This window comes from Lethenteron reissneri, chromosome 18 (genome assembly GCF_015708825.2).
Source record: "Lethenteron reissneri isolate LAM-NWPU_2019-01 chromosome 18, ASM1570882v1, whole genome shotgun sequence".
NCBI classification, from domain to species: domain Eukaryota; kingdom Metazoa; phylum Chordata; class Hyperoartia; order Petromyzontiformes; family Petromyzontidae; genus Lethenteron; species Lethenteron reissneri.
Genome location: NC_083796.1, coordinates 4765902 through 4790442, shown reverse-complemented (window position 1 = coordinate 4790442; position 24541 = coordinate 4765902). Strand labels below are relative to the sequence as shown.

General features: G+C 47.7%; 1 protein-coding gene across 1 annotated transcript in view; it reads left to right on the top strand.

The window, feature by feature from the left end:
- Positions 1 to 2158: 2158 nt before the first annotated feature.
- Positions 2159 to 24541, top strand: part of CEP120 (centrosomal protein 120) — a 40636-nt gene continuing 18253 nt past the window's right edge. The window contains exons 1-10 of the mRNA XM_061553517.1: positions 2159 to 2818; positions 4968 to 5124; positions 15218 to 15329; positions 16914 to 17049; positions 18563 to 18613; positions 18911 to 19041; positions 20298 to 20495; positions 21298 to 21516; positions 22223 to 22622; positions 24082 to 24253. Coding sequence (XP_061409501.1) covers positions 2767 to 2818; positions 4968 to 5124; positions 15218 to 15329; positions 16914 to 17049; positions 18563 to 18613; positions 18911 to 19041; positions 20298 to 20495; positions 21298 to 21516; positions 22223 to 22622; positions 24082 to 24253 — 1628 coding nt within the window. The 5' untranslated portion in view covers positions 2159 to 2766. The remainder of the gene's footprint in view (positions 2819 to 4967; positions 5125 to 15217; positions 15330 to 16913; positions 17050 to 18562; positions 18614 to 18910; positions 19042 to 20297; positions 20496 to 21297; positions 21517 to 22222; positions 22623 to 24081; positions 24254 to 24541) is intronic.

Genomic DNA, 24541 nt, shown 5'->3' with positions numbered 1-24541 from the left:
CACTTGTACTTTTCTGGCTTGTCATGTTCACTTCCCTGCCTGGTATGAAGGAGGTCGTGGGTTTGAACCCGACCTTGACACCTGTACATTTGTAATTTGCATGTCTCTCTCTCTCCCCGTGGTCACGTGGATTTTTCTTTGGGTCCTCCGGTTTTTCCCTCAACATTGAGAAACATGTATTTAGAGTATTTGGTTGCATACATTTCCAAATGATAAGCCACTTCGCTGAGCTATTATTTGTGGCCATGTCGCTTCTCAATAAGCTATATTGTTCAGTGGGCCTTACGTGGAAAAAAAGAAAATTGTTTAGTTTTAAACAAATGCTGATCCATAATTGGATTACCAAATGTTATTTGCAATGCTACTTTGGGCCATATATAGTAAACCACTATTCTTTGCTCCTTCAATGGAGTAATAGCAAAACTACATGAACTCTCTTTCCTGAAGCCCTAATGCGACTGTTAGACCTCAACATTGGCATTCACCTCCTGAACATTCAGTATTGCCAGACGCAATAAAAGAATTGGCAAGCGTTCCCCGTATTCACAATGGTAAACTTACGCAGACAATTAATGGGCCTCCCTTCACATATCTGTCCTCTGCACGTACAAAAAGGTCAAAGTATGTTTTTTGGCACAATCCCATTAGCCACAGGGCCTTCTCGACGTGCATATCAGCAAGCATTTGTTCAAAACAATAAATTCTGTATCGGTCTCGACACCTAATTTGTCGTCAGGTCGCTTCCGAAAAATGAGATAAAAGTTCAGTGGGCTTTAGCTAGTAAGATAAACAAAAGTAAGTTTAGTTTCAATTTGGAGTTTTTTTTTAAGTGACGTTTACCTTTGCTATAATATGCACTGCAGTCTATTGTGTGTTGTATCACATTCGTTGTTGTAACGTCCTAACCCGCCCTTACTGGACGTCTGCGAATCAAATAACTTCACAGCTCATCTGACTCCTCCCGTATTAAATAAATATTCAGATTCTGATTCAGTGTCTCATCAGTGACGAACCTCAACAGCACCATTGGAACCTCATTTGCCAGAAGAAAAAATATGATAATTGTATTTTTTACCCTTTTATCTGGCAACAAAACTGACCCTTTTTTTACAAGGAGTTCATGTTTGCATAGACCACAATACCTGCAGTCGTAATGCAAACAAAAAACATAACTCTGATAATGTATGCCCTGTCCTTGAAGTTGATTGGTCCACACCCGAGACAGCTCTCCTTAGAGCCTAGTCTCACATGGTGTTGGACCAGATGACGCCAAAAGGCGCACAACTCAAACACAATGCACCATCAGAGTATGCGAGCTCGGGGTAAGCATTTACACCATTGGAACCTCATTTGCCAGAAGAAAAAATATAATAGTTTTTTTACCCTTTTATCTGGCAACAAACCTGACACTTTTTTTTACAAGGAGTCATGTTTGCATAGACCACAATACCTGCAGTCGTTATGCAAAAAAACATAACTCTGATCATGTATGCCCTGTCCTTGAAGTTGATTGGTCCACACCCGAGACAGCTTTCCTTAGAGCCTAGTCTCACATGGTGTTGGACCAGATGACGCCAAAAAGGCGCACAACTCAAAGACAATGCACCATCAGAGTATGAGAGCTCGGGGTAAGCATTTACACCATTGGAACCTCATTTGCCAGCAAAAAAAATATGATAATTGTTTTTTACCCTTTTATCTGGCAACAAAACTGACACCTTTTTTTACAAGGAGTCATGTTTGCATAGACCACAATACCTGCAGTCGTTATGCAAAAAAAACATAACTCTGATAATGTATGCCCTGTCCTTGAAGTTGATTGGTCCACACCCGAGACAGCTTTCCTTAGAGCCTCGTCTCACATGGTGTTGGACCAGATGACACCAAAAGGCGCACAAACTCAAAGACAATGCACCATCAGAGTATGAGAGCTCGGGGTAAGCATTTACACCATTGGAACCTCATTTGCCAGCAAAAAAATATGATAATTGTTTTTTTTACCCTTTGATCTGACAACAAAACTGACACCTCAACAGCTTCACCACTCTCCCCCCCCCATCCCCCGGTCCTCTGTCAGCTCCCCTCCAACCCCCCCGCGAGTTGGGCGCGAGTTGGTAGAGTCCGGGGCTCGACTTCCGCTTCCTGGTTTGAACGCTGCGCGCCACCACTGGCGGGAAGGCCTCCTCCGCAATCTCAAGCAGTGGCAGTCCGCTACCTTTTGCTGCCTTTTGAGTCTTTTTTTTACCTCCTTTCTACTTAGTCTTCAACTCCTGCCGTGCACCTCTTCGCCACAACTATTCGCTCTCATGCGTAGTCGCCTCTGAATTCGCCTCGAGTCGTGTGTTCTGCTGCTGATGCCGTTCACTCATTCGATCTCACGCCGTCGCTGCTTCAATCTTCACGCGTATTGACGCTTTACTTCTCACTCACGTGTCTATTGCTTCACTTTACTCATTCACCCCCCCCTACACCATCCCCCCCTTTTTATATTTCCACCACTTAGCTGTGAATGCTGTTAATTATCTTTATTATTTTAGCCCATCGCTGCTTTTTTTAAAAATCCAAATAGTTTTTTTCCTTTCTCCTCATTCTGCCTCGATCTCTTCACACTCGATTTCCTCACTCCGTCCTCTTCATTGCCTCCACCTTAGACAACCGATTGTCACGGTTGGCTGCGTACGGTGTGAAAGAAGTTCAACACACGCATACATACGTACATACATACACCTCTCAACTCCACTTTTATGTTGACAGGTCTCAAGCGACATGAGCTCCTCCAGACCTGACCAGCTGCTCATCGTCCTGTCCATCTTGGAAGGTGGATGATGTCCTCGTGTGTGTGTGTTTAGTGACGCTCCCTGTCCTCTCTTCTCCATGCCGCACCTCCGATTAGCGCGGTTGGCTACGTACGGTGCGAAAGAAGTTAAACGTGCATTCTTAGTTGAACATTCAGTTCAACTGTTACGTGTAAATTGTATACAATGTAATGTTACATGCTGAACTTACATTTTAAATGTTATGTGAACGGATATACGAATACTGTTTTGGTCCGTATGCTGGTTTAATTGTTTAAAGATATTGAACGCATACTGTACATAGTGTTTTGTTAAATGCTTTTGAAAAATCTTATTCTGTGTGTGACGTTAATTGTAATGGTGATGAAACGTTTAAAAAGTACCTTTTGTTTTTTCGGTAAAGTCACGTATGTAAAAATTGTAATTAAATGAAAACGTGACTTTACCGAAAAAAACAAAGAGTATGAATTCTTGCAGTCACGAAAGCTTCAAATCTAGAGTTTAAAAAGTAGTCTTTGAAAGTTTGTTTATACAGTACACGGACTTTGATGTGCGGTGCTTATTTAAGCCCAGGGCTCCCTGGAATAAGATACATAACTTTTGGTATCATTGGGCTCTTACCTGCTAATAAATATAGCTCATCAAATTGACACAATAAGTGTAAAATTACGATGTTATAGAGTTGAGTGTATCTATAAAACACAAATATATAACGGTTTCCTTTAAATGACGATGCTTTTTAAGAGACCGGTTACAGTATTTAGTTGAGCAATGCGGTCTTAATGCATAACGTTCTTATTTAAAGCCATGAATAGCGACCACGGTACCAACCACAAAGTATAAATGGTTGTATTGTATACGGGACGATTTTACACGTACAGTACAGTGTAACACGTAGGCTTTCGCGAAAAATATCATCCATAATAGAGGTTTTTGGGTTAGATCGCGTAAATATATAAATGTGTCGTTAAGGAACGAAACGGTAAGACTTCTCCACAAATCTGGCTGTCGCCTGATGAAGCTAGTTGTAATTACTGGCGAAACGTCGTCCTCAGTTTGTAAATGTTGTGGCTTGGCTCTCCAACACACCGGTTAGTGCTGTACTAGTGACGAATTGGCATGTTCTGTTTACGTGACAAACCTTACTAATTGGCTGTGTCGGGTGGTGGCGGGTTTAACGACACATTTATATTTACGCGATATTACCCCGAGAAAACCCCGAATTATTGATGATATTCGTTGCGAAAACCAAATACATAACCCTTCACCAGCATGCTCTCACCGGCGTGAAGTATGGATGAAATACGTGGGGAGCCCTTCGTTCAGTGGTGGATTGAAAAAGTCCAGAACAATGCATTGCATATGCTGTAGAGTGCTGTAAATAACAATAGTGACCAACCTATACAGTCTACACGATAACTACGATTTGGAAACTTTAAAAAGTGACCCACAGAGAAACCGTATACAAGCACAGCTATGTTCTCATGCCACACATAAATACAGATATGTTTTAGTTCATCCGCCTACTGATATCACAGAACAATTTGACTTGGCATAATTTGTTCAAGGAAGGAAACTGAATTTGTTTTAAGCAAATACATGCAATGCTTATTGATGCTGAATCGGATCTCAATGAGTGATGCACGTCTGCTGTGTACTGTATATATAACTTATACTGGTTGGAAGCTCCTGGTGGTTACACCAGCCCACAGAGGATTATTGTGTCCGTCCGTCGTGCTGGGTGGGGAGGGGCTGGGTGGGGAGGGTGGGGAGGGGCTGGGTGGGGAGGGGCTGGGTGGGGAGGGTCTGGGTGGGGAGGGTGGGGAGGGGCTGGGTGGGGAGGGGCTGGGTGGGGGGTGGGAGGGGTGGGGCTGGGTGGGGAGGGGCTGGTCACCCCGTGGTGCCCTTATAAAACTCAACGTTTAACCTACTCACGCCGGCTTGTGCCCGCCCTCACAGTTGGGCATATTTGCGGAATACACCACACCGCCGTTGACCCTGGCCATTGACCGAGCAACCCAACGTTCCTACCAGCTCCCTCCGCAGGAATGTGTTTTCGCACCATACAGTAGCCAACCGTGCTGGGCCCTCTACCATAACCCACCGTTGCTCTTCTCCCTGCCTCTGCCCTGCCCATGCCCTTCTTCTCTTCCCTGCCCTGCCCCATCCAAGGGCGCCGTTTTCCCAAGCGTCTGCGGCACCAGCTCGTGGTGGAGGCCAGGTTCGATGGCGAGAGCCTCTTCACAGACCCCGTTGAGCACTTAGAGCAGCCCGAGTTTGCCACCGAGCTCGCCTGGGAGCTGGACCGCAAGTCGCTGCACCAACACAGGTACAGAGAGCACCTCCAAACACCTCGCCTTTTGTCCCACCATCATGTTGTATGTTTTATTATTAAATTAGTACGTTTTAGAATAATAATATAACTCAATACAACCCTTGAGCTTCCTCTAAGGTTGTCCTTTGGCTATTAACCTACTGTGGCGAGATGTTAACTGACTCTTATACGGGAGGTCGTGGGGGTGATCCCGACTCTAAAATAATAATAGAATACGACGTTTCGATTGCAACACAAGCAATCATCATCAGGTAAGAATGAATGAGAAAACAAACATAGTAAACTTAAAAACATAATGCAATACAACACAGAAAGTCGGCTAACACAACAGTCAACACCCTACCTGGTTGATTACGTTCTTCCAAAGATTGCTAAATTTGAGAGAGAGACCAAACACAGACACGGAGACACAGACATACACACAAGCAGATAGAGACACACACAGAGACGCACAAAGAGAGACACAACATAGACAGACAGAGACAATGCCTCTGTGTCGAGGCCTTAAATAGAGAGATGGGGGGGGGGGCAGAGAGAGAGGGGGGGTTGGGGTAGAGAACAAGGAGAGAGTTGTGTCTAATTCCTGCCCATAGCGGACGGAGGAGAGACAATGTACTTATAAACAAACAAGCACGGAGTTGTGTGGAATCCCAGACCAACTGTTGCATGTCCTCTAATCCGTGTGTTCCTCTTTCTGTGTCTCAATGTAATTCCAATTATGCATATCTCCATCACACCCTTTTCAGTTAGCACTCACTGCATGCATATGACGCTGTTTCGTTATAACGCTCTTTGTCCTGGAGTAAAATCCCTGTGCGGATCAATCCTTATATGGAAGAGAGCAGGTGCGGCATTTCCCTGTAGGGGCTTGTTTTAACCATGTGGTCTTGTGGGACCTGAATCGAGGTGTCAATTGTTTAGATTCTGCTCAAAGTCGATCCAACAGCCACGTTAGTGTATTGATTCATCGAGGGTTAATTACTGCATAAATGCATTGGCGATCGATGGATCCCATTTTTTTGTACTGTATATCTTCCCGCGGAACATGTGTTTTTAACAGACGGTGGTTAATCTTACACAAGCTCTGACTGAATGCACTCCTCAGTACATAACTTTTTGTATTTTTATGTCATCAATAAAATAAATAGTTTTTATTTATAAAATTCTTTCATACATATGTTGCAGTGCAGTTTACGACTGGCTCACGCCTAACAGTTGTTACGGGCTTATGCCTAACAAGGGACTCCACTAGCCTATAACTCCCTGGGGGTAGGGTACTGGGAAACCTACCATCCCGGCATGTCTCGGGCTCTTCCCACTGCACCGGCCGAGGGGTAAACCAACTTCGGCCGGCTGGGTTGAAGCAGCCACCCTTAGCCTCGTGTTAGCTTCTGTTACCCAACTTTCACTCTCCTTCCCGGCTCTCCCGACGACCCCGCTTACGTCACGGGACTCCTCTTAAATACCACCGTGGGACATGACGTCACCGTCCCCCAAGGTCCGCCTGACGTCACTCCCTGCGACGCCACTCCCTCGGAGGCGAGCGTGACGTGACGTCACCCACTACTCCTCTACACATATATCATGTGTACAGTATCATTATTATGGCTATTATTGATACCCCAATGAAGCCCTCATATATCGCTCATAGGTAAAATGTAGCTGTCGGGAACGCATTTCCATTGGAACCATGTTATAATGACCTCGTATAGCGCTGTTTCCTATATAGTACTCCGATTCCCAAGAATGCATCCTGAGCGCTATAGGTGGTATGCCTGTACATTGAGATTCTCTATTAATCTATACGTCACAGCTGTGCACCAATCCCATGTGACCCCCCACCCCACTCACCTCTCCGAGCCCTATAATCCCATGGGGATCTGCCTCCTCCAACAGACAGCTGGTTAAACCACATCACGGTGAACAAGGCTCACTAGTGTCTGAGTTCGGCCCAGGGCTAATCATGGCGAGCAGTTGCACAGCTTGCAATCCCACAACGGGGGGCTTCTGAAAGAGCTGGGCTGTATTCCTTGGTGTAGCTGAAATGATGGATGATTTGAGCCGAAGTTGCAGTGTAAACCAGTAAATGTAACAACTATTCCCAGGCTTGAGCAGTAGGGATAGTGGTTAGGATTAGTATTATAGGCAAGCGACTTGATGGTAGCATCGTTTTTTTTTAAATACCTACATCCATCACATTATACTCCAGCATCACTTCTTGCAATTACTCTTTTCCATAAGCTGCTGCCCACTTTCACCAGACTTCTCGTCTACGTGAAGGATGATCACACCTTGACGTTCCTGGAACTAGGCTTGCTTCAGAAAGAGGGTTATTCAATACTGTGATCATAGTCACCACGTTTATTTAAGTGGTTATTTTTACAAAGTATTTATGAGGGTTGGAAAAATACAAAGATTTATTGATTACGTGCTATTGTTTCTTAAGCCGATGTAGAGGTGATACGCGCTGGGATTAAGGATCGTATGCACAGTGCGGGATGATTGGCTGTGTAGGTGGTGACGCGCGCTGACGGTGGAGGATCAGGGGTCAGCGCGGGGTCGTGGGTTACGGGGTACCGATTGGCTGTGGGCGGGTGACGCGCTGAGAGGGAGTGATCAGGTGCCAGCGCAGTGTGATTGGTGGAGTAATGTTAACACGCGCTGGGGAAAGCGGATCGTAGAGAGAGTGCGTCGTGATTGGTTCATTAAGGAACGACGCTCACGTCGACGCCGCATCAGCTCCGTCTCTTGTGAGCAGGGGCTATAAAAGGGGATGCACACAGGCGTAAGGGCAGTGTGTAACCAGCGAAGAATGAAGACGGGGATGAAGACCTAGAGCCCTGCGGTACCTAGCCCCGCTGTCCTAAGGGGACCGGGACTCTGTGTAACCCAGAGGCGAGTGTAGTGTGTGTAGCCATAGGTCTACACGAGCCGAATGTACTGTGTGTAGCCAGGGCATAGGGCTTACACGAGTCGAGTGTATTGTGTAGCCAGAGGCATAGGGCTTACACGAGTCGAGTATATTGTGTGTAGCCAGAGGCATAGGGTCTACACGAGTCAAGTGTATCGGGTGTAGCCAGAGGCCTAGAGCTTACACGAGATTAGTGGAGTGTGTCGTCGGAAGAAGGAAGACCACACGTTGTATTGTGATACCTAAAGGATTTAATAAAAGTGTGTTACCCGTCAAGAAGTTCCTGCCGTCAATTCCAATACTTCAACTGGTGTCAGAAGGGAAACGGTCCTCCGAGCATGGATACAAGGAGGAACCGTCGGACCCACGGGATTGACCACGAGGACAACCTCGACGACGCGGGCCAGCGGCCATCAGGGGGTGAGGAAGAGGAGCTGCCCACGGGGCAGGATCCACCGACGGCGCCGGACGAGCGACGGGGGACTGACACCGTGCTTCGCGAGGCACACTCCCGTCTGGCGGAGCTGCTGCTCGCCGCCGCGTCCATCTTGGCGGAGATCAGCTCGTCGGGAGGAGCGGGGACGGCGGCCGACGTGCTACAGGGTCGCCCTGCAGATTCCCGCCAAAACGATTTGGCGATTCCCGCCATTTCATCCGCTCCAACTTTTGGCGGGAACGGCCATCACCACGTGGCAGCGGTTCTCCATGCGCGGCCGCTGACGTCACCAACGCGCGCGGCGGACCGCCATCACACACCCGCCACTGGGGCCGCCATCTTACACACCGACGGGGGGGCAGAGAGGAAGCACGAGGAGGAGGACGACTTTATCTTTCAGCAGCGCCTTCCCACGTTGTCAGCATTCAAGGCGGAAGGCGGGGATTGGAGCCAATTTCAGCGCAGATTTTTGGCGCATCAAGAGATGTCCGCCTGGTCCGACGCTACGGCACTGCGGGCACTGCCTGCCATGCTGGACGACAACGCGCTCGCGGCCTTCACATCCGCACGCAGGTCGGACCGCTCCACGTTCAAGGATGCGCTGGCTCTCATGGCAAAAGTCTACGGTCCTCCCTCGGCGTGCCGCCATCATTTCTACGCAAGACGGAAGGCGGACACGGAGACCGTGCTCGCCTACCGCACGGCGTTGCTCGCTCTCGCTGACGCCGCGTTCCCTCGTATGGACGAGGAGGGCCAAGATGCGATGGTTTTGGAGCAGCTGCTCAAGTTGGCGCAGGACCTGGGGGTCCCCATCAACACGGCCGACGAGACCGATATTTCTTCATTACGGGTCGCCACGAGCATGCAAGCGCACGAGGTCCTTCAACGAAAGCAGGGGGTCGTCTGCAACGCTGCCGTGGCCTCAACTCCGGGTCCGGTTGACACCGTGCCCCAAGTCGTCAGCCCACGAGAGGACGCGTTCATCGCGGGACGAGCGGGGGACTGGAGGTCGGGGGGTCGTTCGCCTCTGCGAGCGGCCCGCAAGCTGGAGCAACCGAGATCTCCGACTACGGTCATCACCTGCTATAACTGCGGCCTTCGTGGCCACGTGGCCTCCGGTTGCCGCGCCCCACGTCAGCGCGCCATGGGACCTCGGCTGGACGACGACCAAGGCCCCAAGTCATCACTGCAAACCCCGGCAAGTCGCGGCACCTCACATGCTTGGCCCGCATACTCGACACGTATGGGTCGTCGCGTTGCGACGAGGGAGAGCCGAGTAGAGTTCGGGGATTCGGTTCGGAGAGGGGGGTTCGGCCGGGACCGGGGAGACATTAAATGGTCGGAATTGGGGCACAGAATAGTGGCTGCCTCAGCGGGTTCATCCGTCGTTACCGGATCGATTGATGGGGTCGAGGTCAGGGTGTTAGTGGACACGGGGGCATCGGCGACTATTATTTCGGATCTCATTTATAATATTCTCCCGGTACAATGTCGTCCGCTTCTTCCGGTGGATGTGCCATTTTACGCCGCTAACGGGGGATCGTTGGGCATTATCGGTCAGATTAGGGCGTCCATTTGCATTGGTGATATCAAATTGTCGGGACCCGTTTTCGTTTCATCTTCCCTGGCGGTTCCTTGCCTATTGGGCACTGATTTTTTGGCGAAAATGCCCATCAAAATTCTCATTGATCAGCGTTGCATTGAACTACCATCGGGTCGCCGTATTTCATTTTTGACGAGCCCTAATGTAATTCGGACGGCGTGCGCTACCATTCAGGCGTTAGCAACACAGACCGTGCACGTGCCCCCGGGTTCACAAATGTTGATTCCCCTCCGGTTACGGAAGCCATGGGGGAAGGAGGCCTCGGAACAGGCCATGCTTTTGGGTCCTTCTAATAGGGCTGTTGGAGGTCTCGATTTATCGGTGGCTCACACTTTGGTTGGGGCAGACAGGGATCCGTTTGTCATGGTTTTAAACGCTGGGGCGCGGCCGGCCGTCATTCAGCAGGGCACCGTGCTGGCTCACGCGGCACGGGTCCCTGCGGAGGAGAGGCTGGTTGCGCAGGCTGATCCGAGCCCCACGAATAGCGTACCATCAAAGGAGGACCTAGATTGGATTGATATGCTGTGCGCGGACTCTGACGATTTGTCAGCGGTACAGTTGGGTGCGTTGCGCGGGTTGCTGATTGAATTTTCGGATGTCTTCAGTAAACATAAGTATGATATCGGATGCACGGACCTGCTACGCCACCACATTGAAACGGGCGATGCGGCACCGGTCAGGCAAAATCCCTTCCGACTGAGTCCTGCTGAGAAGGAACATGTTCAGTCGGCAGTTAACGATATGCTGGAAGCCGACATTATTTCGCCTTCTTCCAGTCTTTGGGGAGCACCCATTGTGCTCGTTAAAAAGCGGGACGGGTCCCTGCGATTTTGCGTCGATTTCCGCCGCCTGAATAAGATCTCGGTGGCCGACGCGTATCCGCTCCCCAGGATGGACGAGTCTCTCGACGCATTGTCCGGTGCGCGATACTTTTCGACTCTTGATTTATTGTCCGGATTTTGGCAGTTGCCACTCGACGAGGAGTCTAAGCCTAAGACTGCATTCCGGACTCCAGGGGGCCTGTTTCAGTTTAACCGGTTACCCATGGGACTTCACTCCTCTCCTGCGACGTTTCAGCGTCTTATGGAATTGGTTTTGTCGGGCTTGCAGTGGGAGACGTGCCTCATTTACCTTGACGATGTCATTGTTTTCGGTAAAACGTTCGAAGAACACCTCCAGCGATTGAGAGGGGTGTTCTTGCGAATGCGATCGGCTAAATTAAAGTTTAAACCGGCCAAATGCCATCTTTTTCGTAAATCCGTGAGGTACTTGGGTCACATTGTCGACTCTTCGGGGATTTCTACCGATCCTGCGAAGACGGACTGTGTCAGTTCGTGGCCGACGCCCACGTCAGTGTCAGACGTGCGCAGTTTCATCGGTTTTGCTTCGTATTATCGCCGATTCGTTGAGCACTTCGCCACCATTGCAAAGCCCTTGCACGCTTTAACGGCAAAAGGAGTGAAGTTCCGGTGGGGACCGGAGGAGGAGGCTGCATTCTGCTCCCTCCGGGACGCCTTGGTAAGGGCCCCACCCCTGCGCTATCCGGACTTTGAGAGTCCCTTCTTGCTAGACACGGATGCTAGCAACACGGGCATTGGGGGAGTGCTGTCCCAAGTCGTTGGAGGGGTCGAACGGGTGGTCGCCTATGGTAGCAGGGTGTTGTCGCCGGCAGAGCAGCGCTACTGCGTCACCCGTCGTGAACTACTTGCCATTGTTTTTTTTGTACAACAATTCAGGCCATATCTCTATGGTCGTCATTTCACGGTCCGGACGGACCATGCGGCGCTCCAGTATTCATTACGGGTTGCCCAGCCCTCGGGCCAATTGTCGCGGTGGTTGGAAGTCCTCCAGGACTATCAGTTCACGACTACGTACCGTAAAGGGTTGCGACACACGAATGCCGATGCCCTGTCGCGGTTGTTGCCTTGTCACAAATGTGCGTGCTTATCGGGATCGGCGCGCTGTAAACCTCCGGTTACGGAAGGTAGGGAGGCGTTGGTTGCGACCGCGAGCACACCAATTGGGGATGGTCCCGCTACCCCAGGGGGTCAGGACTCGCTGCTCTCACTGTCGTTGATTGAGTGGGGCCGTCTCCAAATGGCGGACAGCTCCCTGCTGGCATTGCGCCGAAAGACGGAGGGTTCCGAAGGTAGCCACGACCGAACTGGCTCCTACGAGCTTAAGCAGGGCCTGTTGATGAGATGGGACAGTTTGTCCCGGCGGCATGCGATTGTGGTGCCTTCTGCTGTGAGGGGGAAGGTTGTCTTGGCCGCACACGAACGCCTCTTGCATTTGGGAGTTAACAAAACGCTTGCCCTGCTTCAGCGTGACTATTATTGGCCGGGAATGGGGGGTGACGTGGTGAATATTCTGAAGGGTTGTGTTGAGTGCGCCAGACGGAAACCACCGCCCGTGGCAGCTAATCCACCGCTGCAATCTATTCAGGTCTCGCGCACTAACGAGCTCGTTGCACTCGATATTCTGGGGCCCTTTCCGGTCACGCCTAGGGGTAATAAGTACCTGTTGGTGGGGGTCGAATATTTTACCCGGTGGCCTATGGCGTGGCCACTCGCCAACCAGTCGGCGGCGGCTGTGACGGACGCCTTTGTCCAGGGCTACGTCCTGGACAAGGGGGCTCCCGAACGCTTGCTGACTGACCAAGGGAAAAATTTTTCGAGTAAATTACTGCAGGAGGTGTGCGACCTGTTGGGTACCAAAAAGGTGCGTACCTCCCCGTACCACCCGCAGACGGACGGGATGGTGGAGAGGCTTAACAGGACATTGACCTCTATGCTGTGCCAGCAGGTGTGTGAGTCGCATGTTGATTGGGACCTGCAGGTCCCTGGGGTCCTCGCCGCGTATAGAATGGCCCCCCATGCAGCTACGGGGTTTTCCCCGTTTTTTCTAATGTACGGTCGGGAAGCCGACCCGCCCATGGAAACGCAGCTGGGTCTGCCCGCACCACGAACTAATTCTAAATTGGCTGAGCATATTAAATTTAATATTCATAAACTGACAGAGGCAAGGGAGGCCGCACGGCTTAATTCGCGGGCTCGCCAAATTGCGAACGAGCGGTTGCGGGCACGGAAGGTGTCCGTGCACAATTGGGAACCAGGTGACAAGGCCTGGCTGCATTGCCCTCAGGCACCTTTGGCCACGTCGCCTAAATTGTTGAAGCCGTGGCGGGGACCCGTGGAGGTCGTGCGGGTTGCACGCCCCCAGTGCGTTCAGATAAAATGGGGGAAACGCCGTTGGTACGTCCACCCCTCCCGACTGAAACCGTTCTCGCCTCCGTATGGCCTCCCCTTGTGTCGTGAGGGCCGAGCATGTGACGTGACCGACGACCCTGAGGGGGAATTGTCCTTGCCTGCTCCTCACATGTCTCCGCCTGATCCGCTCCCAGGTGTCTCGGAACTGACTGCTGCCGACCACCGGCGGCCGGATCTTCACGGCGGGGCCGGTCCTTCCAGGCCCGATCCGTGCCGTCTAGAGCTGCCGGAGACACCGGACGGTCGCCAACGTCCCGTTCCATACGACGGACCGGCCAGACGGACTCGCGCTAGGTCGCGCTACTTTGTGTAACCTACCACGTGCGGAGTCGAGGCAGCCGGAGCGCCTCGGCACTGCGTGGGTCACAGTGACACTTGGCGCGTTCGTTTTACGGTGTTCGCTTTTATTGTGTTGTTCGTCGGGCTGTATATTGCTTCGTATTTAAGGTTGTGTTATGTTGTTGTTGTTGTGTTACGGGGCACACTGGGATGTGGAGTTCTTTATTACTGCGTTGCGTTATGTTGTGTTGTAGGTTAACAGCCGGGCCGGCTGCAAGCTATGTGGGAGGGGGTGATGTAGAGGTGATACGCGCTGGGATTAAGGATCGTATGCACAGTGCGGGATGATTGGCTGTGTAGGTGGTGACGCGCGCTGACGGTGGAGGATCAGGGGTCAGCGCGGGGTCGTGGGTTACGGGGTACCGATTGGCTGTGGGCGGGTGACGCGCTGAGAGGGAGTGATCAGGTGCCAGCGCAGTGTGATTGGTGGAGTAATGTTAACACGCGCTGGGGAAAGCGGATCGTAGAGAGAGTGCGTCGTGATTGGTTCATTAAGGAACGACGCTCACGTCGACGCCGCATCAGCTCCGTCTCTTGTGAGCAGGGGCTATAAAAGGGGATGCACACAGGCGTAAGGGCAGTGTGTAACCAGCGAAGAATGAAGACGGGGATGAAGACCTAGAGCCCTGCGGTACCTAGCCCCGCTGTCCTAAGGGGACCGGGACTCTGTGTAACCCAGAGGCGAGTGTAGTGTGTGTAGCCATAGGTCTACACGAGCCGAATGTACTGTGTGTAGCCAGGGCATAGGGCTTACACGAGTCGAGTGTATTGTGTAGCCAGAGGCATAGGGCTTACACGAGTCGAGTATATTGTGTGTAGCCAGAGGCATAGGGTCTACACGAGTCAAGTGTATCGGGTGTAGCCAGAGGCCTAGAGCTTACACGAGATTAGTGGAGTGTGTCGTCGGAAGAAGGAAGACCACACGTTGTATTGTGATACCTAAAGGATTTAATAAAAGTGTGTTACCCGTCAAGAAGTTCCTGCCGTCAATTCCAATACTTCACCTGCAATACGTGCATAGAATTGCACAGAAATTGATTGTTATTCACATACGTAATATTTAACTGGTTCACGTGGCCCCTTAAGCCATTGGAGGTGATGCCATTCTCTGCATTGTAAAAAATATAATTTGATTCTTGAATTATAATTCATTTCATGACCCGGAATCACAACAATGTATGGAGTCGCCGAGAAATGGAGGGGATGAATCATTCCACCCTTACTAGTTATACCATTGAAATATAACTCGTGATGTCCTATTTATTTTTGAGTTGTACCACATGTTTGGCATTATATCCAACACTTCACCCCCCATGCTGGGAGCATCTCCATTTCATACTGGAGCGAAACGTCAGACATTAAGGACCGAAAAACATGCAGTCCTACCAGAGCTGCATAGCTACAACTGTGAAAACAAATGCAATCGATGTCAACATTTTTTTTCACTTCTATGAAATGTATGATTTAAGCTACTTTTCTGCTTGTCTTTTATTTGCGGAACAATGGCACATTTAATATCCTTTTTCCAGGCTGCAGAGGACTCCGATCAAGCTGCAGTGCTTCGCCGTGGATTCCCCATCTGCAAAGGAGCCAGTTGGCTACGTGGTCCTTGATCTTAGGTCCGTTCAAGAAAAGCCGACGGTAAGAGCCTTATTGTGTTGCAGTGGTTAGTGCGCTGCATTATGAATCCAACCACCTGAGTTCAATTCCAGGCCACGGCTAAAATTGGGAAGTGAGTAATATCTGAATGTGTCCTCAGGTCTCCCCCCTTCACCAACTTGTGCATGGTGAAGTATGGTCAACAAACCCCATGACTGACACAGAGTGGGGAGGCTTTCATCCAACAGTGGATTGACAAGCGACTGTAAATGATTATTTTTACAGAATTATAGTTTGGATTTGCATGAGAAGAACAATGTCCAGGTTTTAATCTGTGGCAAGTAAAAGGCTACTATAAACTGTTTATACATTACTGAAGGAATTGTAAAAGTAATTGACAGACCTCATGCGCAACATTTATGTAAATACTTTAGGCAATATAGGATCTCAGAAATCTTGAGTGAATTGAAGTTTGTGCCATGCAACAATCAAAGCTACATTTGCCTGTGACCAAATTACCCTGCAATGCACCTGATCTTGTCAGATTTCAAAAGCGAAACACGGTTAAGCCTGTTTATTACTTGGATTTGGAGACTAGCTGGAAAAGTCAGGAGTTGCAGGCTGAAGCTATGAGGTGTGCAATATATGCAGGTACAGCAGTTAATTATTGAGTCTCTCTGTTGAACTTTGAGTGTTACCGTCTCATATGCGATGGGGTTTCCTCCAGATATTCTACTTTCCTCCCATGTGCCAAATATTCACAAATGAAATTTGCCAAACATCACATTGCAGGACCTTCTTGAAAGAGTCTTGACAGTTCTTGGATAAATGAAGGGTATTACCATTACTTTAACATTTTTGAATCACTATAGTATAATTTATAATTGTTCAAGGTGTTTTTTTACATTACTTTTTTAGCACAATCTTCCAGAAAAACTGCTATTAATTACATTTTTTTGTCATTTTTGTTGTAGGTATGGGCTACCAATTTATCTTTTCATGCCAAAGCCAAGAACAGAATATCATGCATTGTTCATTCTGTCTTTTACAGGGACTCTTTATTAGTCTGACATCTGGTGCCGCTGTCCATGATTTCTTTTTTTATTTAGAGGAAATAATTTACTTGTAAAGCATTTCCATTTAATATAGAGGCAAACAAGTGAATTGCTGTAAACAATTTTAATCACTTCCATTATCATCATCAACCATAGTTAATTCACTGTCAGATGAAGGCCTCTCCAAGCTGCCATTGTTTTTCATGATGTAGCGATGTAAAAATCCACCTTTCCATCTCTTCAGTGGGTGTACTTTCATACACATTCCATTCCTTGGCTACCACATCTTTCACTATTGACCATTGCTATTTTCCCTTTCAGCCATGATGTGTCCTGTCCAAACCCTACTTATTAGCAGTATGAATTGTCTTTAACCTGCGCCAAGTTCTCTAATCCATGCATTCCTCCTCCCGTCTCTCATTGTAATTCCCAGCATGCATCTGTCCATGTATTTTGTGCACTTTTCAATTTTACCTTCCATTGCTCTTTGCTAAATGATCACGTTTCTTGAAAACGTATGTCATAGTGGTTAGAATGTGCTGGCAGTTAATATTTATTTAAATATTTTTAGCCACCCAAGTGGTACCCACTATTGAGCAGCAAGTATGCCAAGACACGTCCAGAGCTCCGGATTGGGGTGCTGCTGGAAAACGACTCGAAAGCACAGCCAGACGCATTCCGGGCCAGAGACGCTCCACCGAGAGACGGTATGTGAACTGTATTAGCAGTGTGCATACCGACAATTCCCGCCCTTCATGCTTTGCCACCGTGGGCTGCCCTTTTTGCCCATCGTCATGTAGGTGAAGTATTTCACATGGTGATTTTTTTTCAGTAAAGTCACGTAGATAGAAAATAATAATAAAATTAATTGAATTAAAAAAAAGAAAAACACTAATGTAGACTGTAGCCTGGTTCTTAATCGGAGTGAGTACTGGAAATCTATAATGTAGACTGTAGCCTGGTTATTAAGTTTGGTGAGTGTACTGGTAGTCTATAATGTTGACTGTAGCCTGGTTCTTAACCTCGGTGAGCACTACTGGCAGTCTATAATGTAGAATGTAGCCTGGTTCTTAACCTGAGTGAGCATACTGGCAGTCTATAATGTAGACTTATCATTGGTTCTTTCAGTAATAAAAAAAACAGGTAGTGCTGTGGCAAAATGTCAATTAAAACGAGATAGTCTTGGATTGAACCCTGGCAGGCCTGCATCACATCATGTTGGCTTTTACAGAGCTTTCCAGGAGCATCTGCTGAAGGAAATGCCATTGTCATGTTTTTTTAATGTTCACTAAGTTAAGGAATACATTCAGGTTATATATAACAATTCATATTACATTTGTAGTGACTGGAATATCACTGTGTGGTGCCGGGCTTGCAAGGCCATGGCGGGATGTCTACTGTTGTGTGTACATCCTGGACACGGGTGTAGTACCAGCCCTAGTGGGGACTTGGGTGAGCGCTGGTTAAGCGCGGGGGCACCACGCACAGCGTGCGGTGCGGGCTCCCATTGAGAGAGCGAGAGAGTGTCGGCCAGCTAGGGTTACGTTGGGGGCATGATACTCTGGCTGACCTGGGGACATGTGACCGGATGATACTGGAGGGGGGCCACCGGTGGAGGGGGTCAACGGGTGGTCACATGGTCCGGGAAGAACTCTTGAAAGCCTTCGGGCAAGGGGTCGAGAGAGATCGAGAAGGTGGGCGGGGCGAGAGGCGGAGCCAGCCCCAGCCCGGCCCGATATAAGGGGGGCCCTGTGAGGGGCTCGGGGTTCTTACTGTTGGAGAGGCAGGAGATCCACGTCAAGCTTGAAGAAGCCTCCAGCCACACGGTCCGGGACCCAGCTTGTGGTCTGGACCAGGATAGCGGAACCTGTGTCTAGTTCCGCTGTAGCGTGGTTAGTTGGGTGGTCACCACCTGAGAGTATGTTGTGTTAATAGCCTGGAGTATGTTGTGCAAATAGTTTAATAAAGCGTGTTGCTCCCTAAGACAACATCTGCGACTCAGTTGGACTCACTACATATTTCTTAATTTTACATGCTTGAATATACCTGTGTGTAAAATATTGTGAGTTGTCTTTTTTTTTTCTTCCATTTAACGGTATTTAACAATTAATGCTAAGATACATTTTCGTAAAAATTTTCTCTGCGCCTTATTTTCCTTTCAACGTGCAATGCTCTTCTGTGTCTTTCCTCTACTTCTTTCAATGGAATCTGACAATGAAGCTCTGAAATCACCTATATCTATAACTAAGCTAATGCTTCTTTCTGGTAAGAAACCTTTTTCTCTGTTTGTGTTTGCATATTCCTTGCTATGTTGCATATTTCTCAGAACATAAACATGAAAGCCGGACGATAGGTCCTTATCTACAGTTCTAGATTTGAAGCTATCTACATGTTTGACCAAAATTCAATCTTCTCGCTATTGATGTGAACCTTTCAGCAAAACCAAAAAATTACTTTTCCTCGTCTTTATTGCATGAAGCTTTAACTTAATGTTATAAGTTAATCACAATTTAGCAACTTAATGTGTGACATTAGCTCTCCATTTACTTTGTGGTGTGCAGCACGCATTCCCAAACGCCAAGGCTCTGACGGCCGTGCTGGATGAGGAGGAAGGCTTCTACTGGATAGGTCCATCCCGCCAGGCCACTGATGTCTACGTGGTGTCAGTCACCATTGCATTTGCAGCTCATTTAGAACAGGTATGTTTTATTCACAGGGAATTGGTTAGTTAGTCCATTAAGGTTTGGAGCCAGTTGGCCTGTATTGGGCAAATCTTTTGCCCACTTTTCCACCCAGGCAACTGGAGATCACAGACTAAGGTTTTCTAACCTAACGATAAAACTAACACATATGTAAGAATCACCGTTAAGAGACAAACAACTTATATACTATGAAAAATTATGAAAATAACAAAAATACGTAAACTATCCTGCAATGAATCTTGGTCATACATGTGTCGGTTGCACATGTAACTTCATGTTTTCAAGAAGACACAACACATGAACAAATTACATTTATAAATCTATGTCCTACGCTGTAGGACACTGTCACAGGGTAACAGTTGGCATGCTCAACCTCCAACCTCCCTGAGGTCGCCGGTTCCTTCTCCTGGTGCAGCAGTTGAAACAAATGGGCAAGTTAGTGAAATCACTCCCACTTCTGCTCACCCATTTCTACATGGATACGTCAACATTAGTCAATTGGCAGATTACGTGTCGTTGAGCAATGCGTGTGTACTCCCACCCTCTCCAAAACATATGACAAGCGCGAAAGAGTAGGCCAAAATACTCTCTATAATGCCCTTTGCGCCAGGAAAATGGCATGAGCAAGTACTGGCAGGGCTGTACCTGTACCCTTATGCCTAGGCTGTGTGTGTCCTGGACTATCCAACACGAGTTTGAAACTTCATCAATAAGAAACGAGATGTTTATCTTGGTCAAGTAAGTATTTTTGGCAGCCCAGTGACAGAAATACACATCAATATGTAATGCAGTGGCAACACAAGAACACGATGGTCTAGCACCTCGCTGTTATTTAAAATATGTTTTGCTCATGAATAAAACTTCTAACTTATGGTGGACAGCTCAATACATACAGCTTAGGTTATCTATTAAATAAAAGTTAAATGGGTTTCATCTTCCTTTAGCAGGGATTTTAAACACTGTACTAACAAAACCTCCGAAATGGAGTCTGAACACGCTGCAGTTTTTGGCTTTACTTTCAGGAGAAAACCACCATATGCTGATAGTCCGAACAATAAATAAATATTTACGACCTCAGATCTTAAAGAAAGAAAAAGCAGCTGCGTTCTTATTTCTTTCTCGCACGGAGAGATAATCTCATTTGGATCTCACCTTGATAAATAATAGACTTTGAATTGGCTCAGGTGGTAAGCTCTAAAGTGCTAGGCTTGCGGCACCTGCTCTGTAATCATGTGCGTTCAACCCCCGTGCAGCTGGTGCCGAGCAGTGTGCGGCTCCCGGAGGGCAAGCCTGAGTTCTACTTCTACTACACCCTGCTGGGCAACAGTGTTGCCAACGACCCCTTCGCTGACCTCCTGAACCCCAACTTCTCGCCGGAGCGAGCCTCCCTTAAAATCCGGAGCACGGTTGATGTTTTGCAGCGCTACTTTTCCTTGCAGCCTCCAATACAGGTGAATAAGCACATAGGAACAACAACCAACCCCTCACAATTCAGAACTTTGCAGCGTTGTATGTGTAACATTTTGCAACATATCAGTATGAGTGATTGATACGACTTTCTAAACATTCTCTTTTAAAACGGTGTGCTAAACCTTGACATTGACATTCAAGTTGTGTGCATTAATCTATGGTATTGCCATAAGATTTCGGTTACTTTAATATATTTTTGATCCTGATTACAAGCGTGCTTTTGTATCCATTGTTCACGGATTTCTATCTTGACTCTGGCATGTGGCTCATACATTGTGCCTCCAGTACATGTACGCTATTTATATCAAGAGTTATGACTCAGGGATGCTGCCATGGTTATCATGGTTAGCACGCTGGATTTGCAATCCAGACGTAGCTAGGTCGATCTCTTGGTGCGGCAGCTAAAGCAATGGGCAAGTTTCTTAAATCCCCACTCCCCTTCGATCCACCCAGGAGTATAAATGGGTATACCACACATTCATAATTCATATTTGTCTCACTTAAAAATCTATTATGAATCATGATGTTGGCTGCAAAAACCTCTGTTATGTTCGAGCTGCCGGTTGTGTGTGGTGGGGTAATGTGTGGGTACTTGTGGTTACTGCCACGTCTTCTAAGACTACTCGCCGGAGAGGCTCTGTCCCCCTAATGGAGTCTTTCTGTCAGCAGAGCAAGCAATTTCAGGGCTGCACCTCTATCTATGCAATGGCCCCACACGTGCTTCTCACCGGGGAGGTTTTTTTTTCCCCCCAACACGAAATGTTGTATTTTGTGCTTGTGCAGATTCACCTCTGTTGTGGGGAGCAATCCCTAGGCAGCACGGAGGTGTCACTGGAAGGATTAGCACGCAGAGAGGTGGACATGAGACCTGTGACGGTGGAGGGGGTGTTCGCCCTGGTCCCTCCCAACAAAACTAAGCAGAAGATGCCACCACTCGCTTCCGACGAGGCTCCTTCCGTCGGCGTTTCAGTGACACTCCGGCGAGAGGGTGCTCCTTCTCGGGTACGTTAGAAATACAACAACAGTTGGCCAGGTGTTTCAAGAGGTCGGCAATGAGCCAACAAGCACCACAGGGATCCTCCATTTAAATCCAGCCTTTAGCCACCCATGATTAAATGGGTTTTTCGAGTGTAGTAAGTGGATCTCAGCTCATTCACCAATGACTACATAATAACCATCACATTAAATCAGGTTTAATTTAATGTTGAGTAATGTCTGGTCTGAGAATAAAAAATTGGTTTTCCTGCCATGGAATGAATATCTGTATAGCAGGGCATGTGGCAAAGTGTCCCCAGGTGTGGATAAAAGTCAGTTAAAGATATCTCAGAAGTAGTCTTCTGATGTTTGCTTCTGTTCGCTGCTCTTTCACAAGCTATGTCCTGCTTTGCAAAACTTCTGAATGATACTGTGAATCTTACCATGATACTGATTGCATAATTGGAATAACAAAATCTGTTATGTTCATTATCATTATGGAAAGCAGAAACAAACAGAGTTGACACTACAAATGGGAGTAAAAACGATACGAAAACAAATAATCTCTTTAAACAGAATCATGTCCCCAAATCCTGAGAGTCACTTTATTGCACGGGGGATGAATCATTGCATGCCTAGTTGGAAAGTAGAGTGCACTGTTAGCACGTGTGTGAAAGCGTGCAGAGAGTACATTCACTGTGAACCTAAAACGGCATCATTGTGCACACTTCAGGAGGCGAGTCCAGAGAATGCAACATCTAAAAAACGGCTTCCAAGCAAAGAGCCCACAAAGCCAGCCTCCCATCTGGAAGTGAGCAAGCAAGCATCTATAGGGGTGCCGCCCTCCCCACCCACCAAACAATCAGCCTCAAGCCAGCCCAAAGCACACGGCTCATCCCCTCCGCCAAGTTCTTTCAACTCTCCTGAGTGTTCAGGCCATGGAGGCCAAGCCTCCAGGCCACAGCAGCCCCGGTCTGACCATGCTACCAATGGGAAGCCCTCAGGCCAGCCGAGCCAGGCCTCGGGGCCTCCGGTGGGGCCGGCGGGCCTCGCTGACAGTCGTGGGAACAGCACAGGAAACGAGGGCGAGAGCCTGGAGGATGATGGCAAAGGAAGAGGTCGCACTTCAGGAGGTGAGTGCCGAATGAGCAACTGCAATTATGCCAGTCAAATTGTGACAACTCCCGCAGTGGATGAAACTGACAAAAATGAGGGTCGTGTTTCGACTCAATGTGTGTTTACTTTATGAAGCAAGGAGGTTTGTTATCTGTGTCTTATGTGAAGGAATGCAGGTTTGAAATGCTTTTTTAACATCTTCGCAAGTGTTTTGTGGACTAAACATTTTAATTGTTTGACGGATGTGACTACCTCTGTATTGATTTTTTACTGAATCTAAGCATGAATTTTCTTCAATAAAACATTAAAACGTGGGGTTAAATTTTTTATATAATCGGATGCCATATTTGACATGTCCACTGTTGAAAAACTGGTCGTGACTACTGCCATACTCTATTACCCCACTTTTATGCCTAACATAACTATTTTACGTTTATCTTCTCTATTGGAACCCCCCCCCCCAAAAAATCATGTTTATCTTTTAAATCACATTTGTTTAATTTCGGCAATGTAAACAATCGCAGAATTAGCTTCCGCGTGAAAATTTTTGCATTTCTTTTCTGAAGAGAGTACGAGGGCAAGCGAGCTGGCCTTGTCAGAACGTGTTAGGGTGGATGTCGGCACGACGTTCCACCCAGCGTGCATTGTTCGTACGATCGGATCGCTCCCGGGTCTGATGTCAGGTCTGATGGGATCTCTTGCAGCCCGGGCCTCCAATTATCCCAGTTTTTCAACCTCTGAGGCGTGACTGCTGGCTCATGAGTCCTGTTAGAGCGAATTGTAAACAAATGAAAGAATACTGCAAACATGTTTCGCACTACAGGAGTGATCGTTTTGTTTTCATATGCCACTTTTCACAACATTTACCAGACAAAACTTTCATAGTTGTATGTACAATAATTGCTTACTCTCTCCGTGAGTTGTAACAACCAATCACCGTTAAACCATTTGTGAAATTAAATAGTTTGTATCAGTATGGGGACATATTTGTTCATGAATTATGTAAAGTTCCATCTGTATAATTTTATTGTCATAGTACAATGGTTTTATCGTGTGTGTATTGTTTCTCGCACGTTCGTACAATATGAGTACAATTTTGGTCACTCCATTAACTTGGGGTAAAGTTAGCGCATTATCTTAAAAAATGCAAATTATAAATAAATTTAATCTCACGCACGAATCTGCATGTAACATGATTAAAAAAATGTATACATCAATTACCAACATCAATCCACTGCTGAATGAAGGCTTTCCTTCATAAAGCAGTTGTCACCATTTCTTACGGCTGCCACAATGCAACAATCCATCCAGCTCCTTCGCATGATCCGATTTTATCACTCCGTCTCCACGATGGACGCCCTCTCTGGGCTACTGATGCATGGTTGCGTGCCTAATAATTACATCCATAAAATATTCCACGACACACGTGCAAAGTGTGATGGGTCTGATGCGCAGGCCCTATTTTTTTTTACACAGCAGGGCCCAAGGAAGCTGCTCCGGTGTCCAGCGCCGCTACTGGAAGTGAGTCGGGCCTGACGTCCGGCTCACGCGTAGCCATCCCTGCCACTGCCCACCACATGTGCTTCTCTCTGGACTTGCGCAGCATCCGAGACCTGGCGCTGGACTCTGCTATCAGCTGCTTACTGCGGTCAGAATAGTAATACTAATAATGACATGTTATTTTGCCCTGCTTTGACGATCCACTGATTGGGTGAAGGTCTCCTCCGTGCCGTGTCGGCGATCATGGGGGTTGTTTGTTTGCTGGTTTGTCCGTGTTGGTGAAGGTTGGGTTGCAGAACATGTTTAACATTCTTACAATAACGGTCATAATAATGTCTGTTTAAACCTATATCTTGGTCCTTTTACGTATTAGTAATGTTTCTGTTACTCAATTTATAATTATGCTGTGATCAGTATGAAAATAATCACCTTGAGT